This window comes from Culex quinquefasciatus, chromosome 1 (genome assembly GCF_015732765.1).
Source record: "Culex quinquefasciatus strain JHB chromosome 1, VPISU_Cqui_1.0_pri_paternal, whole genome shotgun sequence".
In the NCBI taxonomy this organism is placed as follows: domain Eukaryota; kingdom Metazoa; phylum Arthropoda; class Insecta; order Diptera; family Culicidae; genus Culex; species Culex quinquefasciatus.
In genome coordinates this window covers 126,071,417-126,086,043 of record NC_051861.1, presented here as the reverse complement: position 1 = coordinate 126,086,043, position 14,627 = coordinate 126,071,417, and the positions used below count along the sequence as shown (strand labels likewise).

At 33.2% G+C, this 14,627-nt stretch overlaps 1 protein-coding gene across 8 annotated transcripts in view; it reads left to right on the top strand.

The window, feature by feature from the left end:
• Positions 1-14,627, top strand: part of LOC6035139 (active breakpoint cluster region-related protein) — a 112,792-nt gene that overhangs the window by 35,537 nt on the left and 62,628 nt on the right. For 3 of the 8 annotated variants that reach the window (XM_038248164.1, XM_038248161.1, XM_038248160.1), the window contains exon 2: positions 4,378-4,587. The exons of 2 other annotated variants lie outside the window; for them this stretch is intronic. In XM_038248164.1, coding sequence (XP_038104092.1) covers positions 4,531-4,587 — 57 coding nt within the window. In that variant the 5' untranslated portion in view covers positions 4,378-4,530. Of the gene's footprint in view, positions 1-4,375; positions 4,588-14,627 lie in introns of those variants that run through there. 3 more of the 8 variants (XM_038248162.1, XM_038248166.1, XM_038248165.1) reach the window with 2 other exon arrangements.

Below are 14,627 nucleotides of genomic sequence, written 5' to 3'. Positions count from 1 at the left end.
TTAAGCTTACTTGTGCTTCCTGGTACCGGCCTTCTTTGAAGATGATCTTTTCAGCAATGTCCTGCGACGTTCTTGGTCGACGCCGGTCATCTCGGGGCGTAGATTGGCCGACATGATTCCACAGTTACCGAACTCCGGCTCCGGTTCTAGGTTCTTGACGATGCCGTCGCACATGATGCCGAGCCCGAAGAAGCCAAACTTTATATTTGAGGCCTGAATGTTGCGCAACTGCAGCGTGTTCGACACGCTCGCATGTCGATTTCGAGCGTGGCAGGATGCGCCACCGTTACGGAGGTGTGGAAGGGCACCGGCGAGACGATTTCCAGATCCAGCGTCGACACGTTGTCGGAATCGTTTAGTTTTCGTTTGCGCTTCGGCGATGGCTTGTTCGCAATGTCCTCGATGGCTTTGGCTTTGGGCGTCGAAGCGACCTACAACAACATCCAGGATTAAAAATTTCTGTTAACATCGGCCTCACAAAATTTAAACATAAAACAAATCACAGCAAAACAAAGCACATTACCTGGGTTCAATTTGATGGCTGTGAGACACGTACTTTCTTCTTGGAGGCAGACTTTTTTTGCAATGTCCCGCGCGTATGAGTATGGCTCAAGCAGGAATTCGTCCCAGTACTGGGTACTGGATGGCCTACGAAGACAGGGAGAACCGTCCTCGTCGTATGGCCGTTTCCAGCGCACTCTGGGTCGTCGTGTTGTTAACGCTCTCGTCCTCCTTGCCGTCCTCACTCTTGTCGTTTCCCGCAGTTTGTTTACCTCGAGGTCCGTTTCGGGTCGGTTGTCCAGTTCACCCGTTAACAGATGCGCAGCGTTCTCCGAGTTGGCGATAAAGTCCTCTCTGGTGGACCGCTTCCTTGAAGCCGGTCGACTTGCACGACGACACCAGCTTCTCCTTGAACTCGTGGTGCGGATTGATCTGGGTTTCTTCGATCTAGGCGCTGCGTGTAGCAAGCAGAACAAAATTGTAAATCTCGACTCAGTGGTACGAGGAAGAGCGAAGGGAAGTACTTACTTGATGTCGATGCCAAAGAAGAAGATGTACCGCACCGGAAGGTTCTTTTTGATGGCGAACATCCTTAACGGCAGCTCTTGGCCACAGAACTTGTTATTTTTTCGTCACTTTGCTCAGCACCACTAAAATTTGGTTAGCATTGTTTTGATTTGATTGCGGATGGTGAAAAAATTTGACAGCTTAACTTGAGGAAACACGCATATGCGATATTACTTAAAAATGTTGTTAATATTACACAATTTGGGCGTAATTGGTGTTAGGCAAAAAGACGAAATGTGTTCTATGAAAACTATGTAATATTACATAAAATTCTCTACACAAACCATTATTACACGCAGGCGTTTTACTACATTTTTTGCTGTGAACATGACAAAATTAGAAAGGCCAAATGTAATGATAGGAGGTGGTAGAATAGGCCAAATACTACCAAAAACAAACATAAACTAATCAAGATAAATACAAATTAAAGTACAGAAAATAAAACAAGAAAAACATAAAACAAGAGAAGTAAAGTATTACGTAGATTAAAAGTTGCTCAAAATAGCCTCCTAAACACGGAAAAAATAAAAAAAAATCGAAAAAATGGGCAGTAGAGGGTTGAAAACGTCCGTCATGCATATTCAATGCATGCCAACAAAAGTTGGTACTTTAGTTCCTCTAATATAATATAACTAAATCGAAAAAATCGAAGAGAAGCAATTCTCTACGAAATGAGCCTTTTTTCAAATTTTAAATTTTGTATTTTTTAATATGGTTGAAACATTTTGGGTGCCTTCCGTAAGGCCAAAGAAGCTATTTTTCGGGTTTTACAAAAATGATTATAAAAATTCAAAATCTTAGCCCTAAACAACAATGGCTGATTTTTTTAAATCGCTTTTTGACACAAAACATTGACTTGAAAAAAAATTTTTTTAGATGCGTTCTAGGGGCCATCTCTTCAAAAAAAAAAAAAAAAAGAATAGTCAAATAGGCAATTTTGAACAAAAAAAATTTTTTTTCGAAAAAATAGTGATTTTCCAAAAAAAAAGCTGAAAAAAGGTAAAAAAATACAAAATTTTTATGTAATTATAATTTTAAATCATTTTTGTGCACCGTTTTCCCGTAAAATCAATTTTACAGTAACGTTTTTGAAAAAGGCTCAATTGGATTTTTTTTAAATAGTTTGCCCAGTAAAAAAAATATTTTCGAAAGGCTGAGAAAATTCTCTAAATTTTACTTTTTGAAATGCAAAGAGAAAAAACAGGGAAAAATGATTTTTATATTAATTAGCCTTCGTTTTTTGATAACCGATATCTCGAAAACAAATGGTCTGAGAATTGGAGAAACCAAAAACTTTCTACCCTCTTAAAAAATAATTGAAATTTTAATATCCAGCTTTAGAAAATGTCAAAAATCAGAGTTATATAAAGTTAAAAAAAGTTAGAGAATTTTCTCAGCTCTACAAAAGTAATTGTTATCAAAATGGTCAAACACTCTTTTTTACAATAAGAAAAATCAAATTTTCCAAAAAAGTTGCCTAAATATGTCTATAATTTGAAAATGGTGCACTTTTTCACAATGCCACTACAATACTGTTTGATTGCAAATTAGAACTCATTTTTTTCTTTTTTTTTCAGAAAAATCAGGTATTTTTAAAAATTATATCTTGTTTAAAGGCTTTTTTGGAACTTTATGAAAAGATGGCATTTTATGTCCCCAAAAAACATATAAAATTGCGCTTTTTGGAAATAAATTTTAGTGACAAAAAGTGAGCAAAAAGCACTTTTTTCGGTGTTGTAATGAGGGCTCAAAGTTGGTCAAAATCGATTTTTTTTTAATAAAAAGCGAAATAAAAAAAAATGGGGAATCTTCTTCTGTGTAGTATGCTTTTTTTCTGAAAAATCTGATTCAGAACCAACGACTTCGTCGAAAACACCAAATTGATAAAAAATACCTTCTCCAGAACGGGTTTTTGAACGTTTTCATCGTACTTTTGTAGGGACAGCTCTCAAGTTTGTATGGACACCAAAAGTTCATGGTTTTTTTTTCAGAAAATGTTACTTATTTTTCAGATCATAAGTCCAAAATAAAAATAGTCGAAAGTTTCCGCCGCGTATAAAAATAAATAAATAAAATTTGTATTGGCCTAATATGCTGGTCAGTTACAAACCTAAAACATGGAAAGGCGTTAAATTCCTCATATCAACATCAACATTCCAATCTGATCGTGAATCCCTTCGAGTGACCTTCCCAACCAAATTTTAATGTGTTATACACGCTTAAAAACGAAAAAAAGGTCCATCAAAAGAGTTTCTTCTTCAACAGCTTAGTTCGTTGTAGAAAGCAGAACTAACATCTAGAAAAGGCTTATTTGAAAATAGAAGCTATAATGTTTGTCCTATTTTTTTTTTAAATTTATAACATTAATGTTAAATGTGTCCTCCCTTTAAAAAATTTCCTACTGCTATTTCCATCAGTGACTTTATCCACCTGTTCATACCACCATACTTGAGTGTAAACTGGTGTGATGGAAACAGGGAGAAAAAAAACACCGTTATCAGTTTGGCTTACCTGGAACCTGCTGGAAACAAAACTTCGTCATTCGCCCCACCAGAGCAAAGGTGTTGTTTTTGTGCGGGAGATTTAGGCTTCGGTTTATCGATTTTATTTAACGCGAGATAACGAAAGAAGGGGGGCGAGATTCTTGAAATTTTTCCTTCTAAAACTCGTTTTGGCCATTACGACGGTTGTTGACCTTGACTCTGGGGAAATTAAATCGAAAAGAAGAGGTCTCCTAAATGCCCCATTGGTGTGGTTATTAAATGGTCAATTCGATTGACACCGGGTGCCTGTTATTATTCATCACACTCTTGAATGGGCAAACAGGCAAAACAAAGAAGAAGGTATTTGTGAGTCTTTCTAACGATTTCGCAGCGCATGTATTGGTTCGTGCCAAGTGCAGTCTACTGTGTGTAATTGATATTCACACTGGTGTGTTGGTGCCCCTCTGAAGAAGATTGTTATGTATGACGATGCACATCACCTTTAAGGCGCAAACTGGAGACCGTGTGACAACTTGAACTAAGACGAAGAAGAAAAACTTGGCCCCGCGTGCAAAGTGTAATCAAACTCAATTGAGCGAGAAAATTGAGCTTTTTGTGAGCGCGTGTGTGTGTTGGTGAGAGGTGATTTCAGCTCAGTCAATTGTTCGAATTCGCATTGTGTTCGTGACGAGCACAAAAGGAAAACAAAAGGAAGAATAGGAAGAATGAAGATGTGATTAGATTGGCACTTTTATTTTTGCAGACTGATTTGTTTGCGTTTTTTTTGTGTGTACGATTCATTCAATTATTACTAACACTGTTGCAGCTTTCCTTAATACTTGTGTAGAGAAAAGAGAGAAATATAAACCAACGTCGAATCAAGATAACAAAAACAGTGTAGAGTAGAGTTGTGGAGAGATAAAGTGACGTAGATCAGCTGTTGTTGACGCGCGGGTCGTCGTGACTTGGCAGCCGCAACATGAAGACGTCCAAAACGATATCGGTCTCGGATAAGATCAAGATTTGGACTTCCCGGGTAAGATTAGCTTAATTTTGTCGTCATTGTTAAGTTAGGAGTGAAACACAAAAACGAAAACGAAAAAAATTAAAAATACAGAAAAACAAAAATACAAAAAAGACCAAAATTACCAAAATATCCAAAATGGCCTGTTCGGGCCGGCACGTTGGCCCCACGGAAAACGGCGGAATACTCACGGGTGGACTGTAACTGGATTGTTCGAACTGGCCGTGGGTGTGGTAAAAAAGTAAACGCACTCGGATTTAGCACTACAAAAAATTAATTAAAAACTACGTGTTCTAATTAAAAACTACGTGTTCTCGCTACCGAGGGTGAAAAAAGACTGTGTTCGCAAAATGGCGGTTTTTTCACTCGTCCTCTTCGTCGTCGTCTTTCGTCGTTGTTCGTCGCGCCGTTGTGCGGCCGTAGCGTTGCGCAGGGTTGTGTTTGATCGCAGGAAGCTGTTGCGGCTGGCGATCAGGGTTGCTATCTTGTGGTGAAAAATCGTAGTAGTCGTGGTTGTGAAGTGTTGCCAGTCCAACTGACACTTCGTAGATCCAACATGGCCAAAATGGTCAAAATGATCAAAATGGTCAAAATGATCAAAATGGTCAAAATGACCAAAATAATCTAAATGACCAAAATGGCCAAAAAGTCCAAAATTACCAAAATTACCATAATTACCAAAATTACCAAAATTACCAAAATTACCAAAATTACCAAAATTACCAAAATTACCAAAATTACCAAAATTACCAAAATTACCAAAATTACCAAAATTACCAAAATTACCAAAATTACCAAAATTACCAAAATTACCAAAATTACCAAAATGACCAAAATGATCAAAAGGACCAAAATGACCAAAATGACCAAAATTACCAAAATGACCAAAATGGCTAAAATGACTAAAATGGTTTAAATGACCAAAATGGTCTAAATTATCAAAATGATCAAAATGGCCAAAATGGCCAAAAGACCAAAATAATCAAAAAGGCCAAAATGACAAAAATGACCAAAATGGCCAAAAGACCAAAAAGACCAAAATTATTGAAAAGGCCAAAATGACCTGAATGACCAAAATTACCAAAATGGCCAAAATAATCAAAGGGTCAAAATTACTAAAATGACCAATATGGCCAAAATACCAAATTAATCAAAATGACCAAAACTGACCAAAATGGCGAAATTGACCAAAATGACTAAAACGACCAAAATGACCGAAATTACCAAAATACAAAAATTACTGAAATGACCAAAATGTCCAAAATGACCAAAACGACCAAAATGACCAAATGACCATAAGACCAAAATGACCAACGTGAATAAAATGACCAAAATTACCAAAATTACTAAAATTACCAAAATTAAATAAATGACAAAAATGTCCAAAACGTTAAAAATGACAAAAATTAAAAAAAAAACAAAATGACAAAAATTTAAAAAAAAAAACAAAATGACAAAAAATACAAAAATGACAAAAATAACCAAATGACCAAACAACCAATGACCAAAAATGGGCAAAATGATCAAAATGGCCAAAACGATCAAAATGATTAAATGACCAAAGGACCAAAATGACTGAAATGTCCAAAACGGCAAAAATGACATAAATGACCAAAATGTAAATGTCAAAAATGGCAAAAATTACAAACATTACAAAAATTAAAAACATTACAAAAATTACAAAAATTACAAAAATACAAAATTAACAAAAATTACAAAAAATGACAAAAATTACAAAAATTACAAAAATTACAAAAATTACAAAAATTACAAAAATTACAAAAATTACAAAAATTACAAAAATTACAAAAATTACAAAAATTACAAAAATTACAAAAATTACAACAATTACAAAAATTACAAAAATTACAAAAATTATAAAAAATACAAAAATTACAAAAATTACAAAAATTACTAAAATTACTAAAATTACTAAAATTACTTTACTTTATTCAACTCCAACTTCATCAAAATGTCAAAAACGGTAAAAATGACAAAAATGACAAAAATGACAAAAATGACAAAAATGACAAAAATGACAAAAATGACAAAAATGACAAAAATGACAAAAATTACAATAATTACAAAAATTACAAAAATTACAAAAAATACAAAAATTACAAAAATTACAAAAATTACAAAAAATACAAAAATTACAAAAATTACAAAATTACAAAATTACAAAATTACAAAATTACAAAATTACAAAATTACAAAATTACAAAATTACAAAAATTACAAAATTACAAAATTACAAAAATTACAAAAATTACAAAAATTACAAAATTACAAAAATTACAAAATTACAAAATTACAAAATTACAAAATTACAAAATTACAAAATTGCAAAATTACAAAAATTACAAAAATTACAAAAATTACAAAAATTACAAAAATTACAAAAATTACAAAAATTACAAAAATTACAAAAATTACAAAAATTACAAAAATTACAAAAATTACAAAAATTACAAAAATTACAAAAATTACAAAAAATACCAAAAATACAAAAAATACAAAAATTACAAAAATTACAGAAATTAGGGGAACTATACCCTTTTTCAGCCCATTTCTATTATCGGCCTATCAGCACTTTGATCACAAATTACAGCTTTCATAAAGTGTTTTTGACTGTTCCAAAGTAATAAATAGCTCAAATAAAAGTGAGCAAGCAACTCTCCATTGTTGATACATCTGAATATGTTGATTTAATAGCGGAAAACGGCAAAAGTGATGAGAATTGGTCGAACGGCTTAGAGTGATTAAAATGGGTATATTTCCCCTACAAAAATTACAAAAAATACAAAAATTACAAAAATTACAAAAATTACAAAAATTACAAAAATTACAAAAATTACAAGAATTACAAAAATTACAAAAATTACAAAAATTACAAAAATTACAAAAATTACAAAAAATACCAAAAATACCAAAAATACAAAAAATACAAAAATTACAGAAATTACAAAAATTACAAAAATTACAAAAATTATAAAAATTACAAAAAATACAAAAATGACAAAAATTACAAAAATAACATAAATTACAGAAATATACAAAAATAAAAAAAAATACAAAATTTACAAAAAATGCTGTCAATTTCGGTTCATAAAATTACAATTAGGCAATGGATTTTAAAATTAGTGAATTTTTTTAACTTCTTCAAAAGAATCAATTATTTTCTAGGCTTAGATTAAGTCTTAAGTCTTAAGTATGGTTTGTAAAAAAAATCTGTTTTTATTCAACTCGAACTTCATCACGTTCAATATCGTCTTACGACTTAATCCTTTCAATTCAAATCATCCAAGTATCAACCATCAGTATAACTTCTTTTCAAAGTTGTTCTTTGGAAAGCGATTTCTCGCATCGTTAAATCTACTGCAAACTGCACAACCAGCAAACTTACACGGACCACATGTGTGGCGTGTGCTGGATTTGCTGCTAATGAAATACTCAGTATGCACAATCGAAACTTTGAAATGTTCTACCACTTCCTGTCGTCGTCGTCGTCGACTTTGTCGGAAATATCTATTTCAACACAGGTACAGGCACTTCTTGGTACCTACTTACTTGGCCGACAGACAGACAGACAAAGTTTTCCCCGATAAGGAACACAAGAAGGTACACAACTTGCCGTAAACTTTTCCTACTAACCGTCAGCAGCAACCAAAAGAAGGTGTGTGTTTCCAAGCAAACATTAATGTACCGTGTATAATGACACTTTTGGCGGTGAAGCGCCATTAGCGCAGCTTCCCCAGGTGGGTCTGCTGGGCGTGCAACAATTTCAGCGGAAATGAGATGCTCCAGCACCTTGGAAAATGAGGACACGCTCATCTCGGAGAGAGAAGTTGCACAAAAGTGCATCTCAGAAATTGAGAAGTGGTGTTTTCATGAGCCTTTGAAGGTAGTTTCTTTGTTGATTACCTTTGTCTGAGTTGCTGTTCTCAGAGGGCTTGAAAAAAAGTGTATTTCACAATTTTCTCAAAAGAGCGTTTATTACGGTATGTCCACGCATCCTTCCTCTTCTGTGGATTCTGTAAAATGCTATCCGTTTAAAGAATCCTCTCTGCGGCTAATAACGCAGTAGGACTGGCCTGTTTATTTTTGTTAGATAAAAATCGATTTGATTGTACCAATTATCGTCTGTTTTCGATCCAGCCAAAAATTGATCTAAAATAGGAAGGAGAGGACAGAATCTGTCACAATTTACAATGCGCATTATCATGACTCACTAACCTCGATTTCCTCTTACGAAAAAAAAGACTGCAGCGTCCTCATCTCTGCCGCGTAATCATATTAACCGATTTCCGGGAAGATCTCGCTCATCGTTTCAACGACTGGAAAAACGTTTGAAAATGTCTTGCAAAATTTAGTTTCAGCTGGAAAGTTCCTTCCTAGTTGCTTGTCAAAAGATTCGCTAGGGAAAAAATGTCGATTCTCGCGCAAAGATGATCTTCTCTCCCCTCATGCGAATCGACATAATGGGAAAATGTAATAAAGAGAAAAAAAAAATCAGCAAAGTAAAGTAAAAACCCATACACAATAAATAAATCCCGGCTGGGCGAGCAATATTGAGCGTAACCGTTAAGAGGCTGGAAAACAAACAAACTCACAGTCAGTCAGCAGTGGAGGAGTCATCGCGAAAAAGGGGGGCAGTTTGCTGCTGCACTCTCTCACTTTGGGAACTAAATCTGGTCGACCCCGCGACGACGACGACGACGACGATAATGGCGACGAGATGACTCTGTTGAAGGGAAATTTAGCTGGAAACACTGTAAAAAAGTACTAAAACTCCAAATTTGTCACATTTTCACAATCGTCTTGTAGTAAAATCACGATTTTTTAAAAAAAAAAGTGATGAATGGTTCAGTTGGTTCGCGCGCGCCCTTCCAATCCGCGCATCTCGGCCTGAATCCCGTCGAAACTTTTCATTAAAACTTTTTTTTTTTAACAGTGTCAACCGCCAGTATAAATCCCCCCGTTTCAGTTCCGTTCGTTAAAACAATGCGAATCACCCCCTCGCACAACAATGAATTGTGTGGCAAGTGTAGGGGTGGGACACTACGATTTGCGCTAGAAAGAGACATCGACTCGCGATCCCTCTTTTTAGCAGCAGCATCCGCGGGGGAATATTAATGCTCCACGGCGTCGACCCCCTCGAATAAACAACAAAAAAAAACATTGAAATCCCCCTTGCGCTCGCGAGTTAGCCTCAATTTTCGCGTTGAAACAATCGCTAATTTTATTTCCCTTTCATCGTCGTTGCGAGGGAGAGGTCCCAAAACATCGGTCGTAAAAAGTGACTTTTTAGGATTTTTTTCTAGCTTAAAATGGTGTGGATTTCTGAGCACATTCGCACATTTTGCGCGTTGAAAGTGCGGCTTTTATTTGTTACTCTTTTTTTATTGGGCTGAATTGAAATTCAATTGTCGTGCGATGCAAACCTTGAGAAATTTAAGACTTTTTTAAGTGTTTCCATGGAAATTTGCCATAATTCGTTCAAAATTAGATATTGCTTTGCAAACAATAACATTAAAGTTTAATTTTATAAATATTTTTGTATATCGTTCCTCACCTATATTGTTTTTCTTTAATTTGAACATATAGTTCATACAAAATCTGTAAATTCAAAAAATTCAGCAAAAAAGAAAATAATCGCGAAACTCATTAAATAATCGTCATACACCTCACCTTGTTTCTCTCTCACACAACTTGCAGAGAGCCTGCCGAGGTGCGGTATTTGGGCCACAACCTCGGTACTCAGCCGACCGCGCGGGCCGATTTTAAGATTAATCATCGCTGCGAGATAACAATCGACGTGCAGGTACTAAACTCCAAACGTAGGTCGTTGCTGTGTTGTGCACGGTCATGTACGTGTGAATGCCACTAATAGGTGCGTTGTGCAGATAAAACTTTGACGCCCTTGGCGGGGATGGAGGAGATATTTTGTGCGAAAAATTTCTCTCTAAAATCAATTCTAAAAAAAAATCTGACGGTTAAAAATATTTTCAAGACCACAGAAATAGAATAAAAATCAAATTCAAACCCTTTTCAAATGTTAAACCCGGGAGTCGGCACGGTAATTAGCTCAGTATCGCCACATTTCTGTGGTGATGAGAAAACCCCCACTTTACAGTTCAACGTAGGTAAAACACACAAACACACACCGGAAAGTAAACAAACAATAATATTGGAAAAAGTTTCGGTTTTTGCTTTGTGAAACTACGCACTGAACTGTGCACCACCGACGACTGCTCGAACTAGTAGGGTGTGACCGATCGACCGGTGAGGTTGTTGTGAAGGATTGTTCATTTTGGTAGAAAAACAAGTTTCGAGTATTGCTCTTTTCTGTTTGTCTTTAATTTGTGATGACATGAGCAATTGTTATGAAATCTGATCGTGAATTTGTTTTTAAATTCTTACATTAGAAAAAAAACCTTCTAAATTTGTAAGCAAGTATATCATTGCTACAGTTATGGTGAAATTTAAAAAAAAGGTTATTTTTCCATAATTTTGAGTCTTTTTTCCGCTCCTAAAAACATGAAATCTAATTACATATAAATTTATTAAATTTAAAAGAAATTTGAGAAATCTTTTTTAATTAAAAATTTATCAAACAATTTCTGCGTATTTGGAGCAATTTTAATTCGAAAATGACATTTGAGAAGGGCGTAAGTAATTGACATATTTTTGTATTTCATTAGTTCTCTATGATTTCGCAACCTCATTTTTTGATCTGCATGAAACATTGTCCAAAAATGTAATTTTTCCAGGGCTGGTCATACAAAATGGTTGTATGAATGTATGAAATTCTCTATCTTGAGAAGGTCGATCGATTTGGTGTCATGGGGCAACGTTGTAGGTAATGATTAGGCTAAGTGATTTTTCACGCTCGAAAATTGCCAATTTCACGGGGAGCTTGATTTCAAACCATCAAATTTCACGGAAATTTCGAGGAACGTGAAAAACGTTAAAATAACTCTGAAAATCTAATGTTAAAATTGCGGAAACTACTTGTTATGATTTTGATCTATATATATATTTTTTAAAACGAAATAAAACTAATCCTCTAGAACCATTAAAAAATATATCACAATTTAATTATTCAGTCAACTTTAACAAGTTTTGGTTAAAAAAAGCCTAAGTTGTAAAAAAATATAAACTTTTTCTTTTTGGTAAGAGAATAACTGCAATCAAATGATTGATAATATTTATCATGCTTGTCATAAGTTGATGATTCCGAAAAAACGTTTTGACTGATTTTGTCAACATTATATAAGTATTCACTTCTCAGTAAATGTGGTAACATTTTTTTGTTAATGTATGTTTTGTCAACAGCTCTTCAAATATTTTATATCACGCTTTTAATTTGATACTAATGAAATGTATTTAATAAGCATTTATCATGTTGTTATTTCAAAGAATACATTTGAGAAAATTGATTAATTTCACGGGATTTCACGGAAATCTTCAAATTTCACGAATTTCACGCTGTCCGCGAAATCGTGAAAATTCACTAACCCTTAGTTATGATTAAGATTTTCAGAAAAAAATAGGTACACGGAAAAAAAGTTTCCTTTATTTTATTTCGACTTTTTATGCTCAAAAGAGGTATTTTTGAATTTTCGATTTGTTACATAAGTATTAGGGGACAAAAAAAGACAACTTTTGAACCATAGTGGCGATGGTGCAAAATCTGGTTGAGAATTAAAAAATAGTGTTCCGAGATAGATCAGAAAATTTCACAAAAGTTTTTTTTTTCAATCCACATAAAAAAAATAATTAAAAAACATGTTGTGGGAATTCCATTTTTAGTCAAATTATAAAAAAAAATCAAATAATAAAAAAAGTATTATTTCCGTGCATCTTTTTTCTGAAAAATCCTAATCAACCTAAAACTTTGCTCAAGCCACCAAATCGATCAGAAAATCCCTTCTCAAGGTACAGCATTGCGAAATCCTAAAGAACCACTCAGGTGTTTTTTTGTTGTTGTAGTACACTGAAATAAAAGTACACGCTATATCTTTTTTTTAAATCTATTTTTTAAGAAAGAAATAGCGTGTAATTATTGGAAATTGAACGAGTTTTCTAATAATAACATTTTCGAGACTGAAAATCAAGTAAAGCGTTCAATTTCCCGGGATTATCCCGGGAATTCCAGGGAAATTTTAAATTTATTGAAAATTGTTATGTTCTTGGCTTAAATTAATATTCTGCATCAAGATGCATATAACAGCAACTCTTATGATTAAAATAAGTGTTAAGATCAATTAACCCTCTAGAACCCAACACCGCCTTTAGATGGGCTTCGATTTAAAAAATCGCCAAAAATCAATTTTTCAACCAATTTTTGATCTTTAAAAAGCATTGGAAAGAAGAATTCTTGAAATTTCAGAAAATTTTTGGGTTGGAAATTTTACTTGTTTTATGTGACTTTACCAATGTTTTAAAAAATGAAATTTTTTTAGGAGTCAACTTTGGCTGTGTTTTTTACTAACATTTCATATATTTTAAGTAAAAAGAAGTATGCTGTAATTTTTGTAGTGTCCCAGACTATGCCTCTACGTATTTATTTACAATTTAAATGATAATGGTGCCATTTTATAGCAGAAAATGTGAAAAACAAGCTAAAAACGAAAAAGTGGCTATAAAACATGAAAAAATCAGAAAGGCAAAATGTAATGATAGGAGGTGGTAGAATAGGCCAAATACTACCAAAAACAAACATAAACTAAACAAGATAAATGCAAATTAAAATACTAAAAATGAAACAAGAAAAACATAAAACAAGAGATGTAAGGTTTTTCGTAGAACAAAAGTTGCTCAAAATGACCTCCTGAACAAGAGAAAATAAAAAAATTCGAAAAAAAATTTGGCCAGTAGAGGGTTAATAGCTTGACTGCTTGTAAAAAATCACACAACTACAAGTAAATGTATATTTCTTCATATTTTATAATATCAAATCATATAATAAATCAAAAGATGGTCTTAATTTTTTTTAAACAAATCATACTGGTTTCAGCTCTTGAATTTCAATTATTTTAATGTTGCACCAGTGCTCCATAATTATTTTACTTTAAATTGTAATTTCTTGAATAGTAGGTATTAAACGAATTGAAGTAATGCTTCTTGCTGAAACCCATTTGAAATATTTAATGATACAACATAATTCAATTTTCATCTCATTTCATCATGGTAAAAAAACGTACAAAAAATCAATTTTGTTTAAAGTTTATTTTCATTAAGCTAGATCTGTTACAAAATGCAACATTAATATTCAATCAAATAATTTTTAATTCAAAATTTTCTGATCATTTGTTTATTTTTTAAAATAAAAACTGAACAATAAATGGAATTGAACACAATTTTGTTAAGATTCTTCATTTATTTATTTTACAAAATTGGTTCCAAAAAGTTGAGAATATGAATACTTCCGCTTGAATTTGAGAATTCCCGGGAAACGGGAAATATTTTTTTACGAGAAATCCCTTGAATTCTCGGGACGGGAATAAGGAGGCTCTCTTCCATATAGAAATGGCGATAAAGCACAAGAAAACAAATCCCTGTTAATTAAACTTTTTTTTACTGTGATATCTTTACAGGACTTTTATATGAATATTAATACTTTAACGTAAAATTGCGTAAATCCATTCGTTTAGACCACTTAAACGAATAATTTCAATTAATTGTTTTTTTTTTTTTTTTTGGGAGAGGCTATTTCCACAAAAAAGTGAGAGTAAAAAATCGTGGGCTCATCACTAAAATTTACATATCAATATTAAAATAATCCCATAGAAATATCGTGTATTTTCATTTCAGTGTTTTGTTTTTTTCCTTTTTTCTTTTTGCCAATTCTTTAGAAAAATGCATAAACAGTTAACTAAAGATCGGAAGATTTTTTAAGCTCTATTTTTTTCGGGGAAATACATTTGAAGTGGGGAGCATTGGCCTAATTTAAAGTTTCTTTTCCTATTTCATTTTCAATTAGGTATCTTGTTCATGTTTAATATGTTATTCTAATAAATTTGTTGTCGAATATTACGTTTCTACTA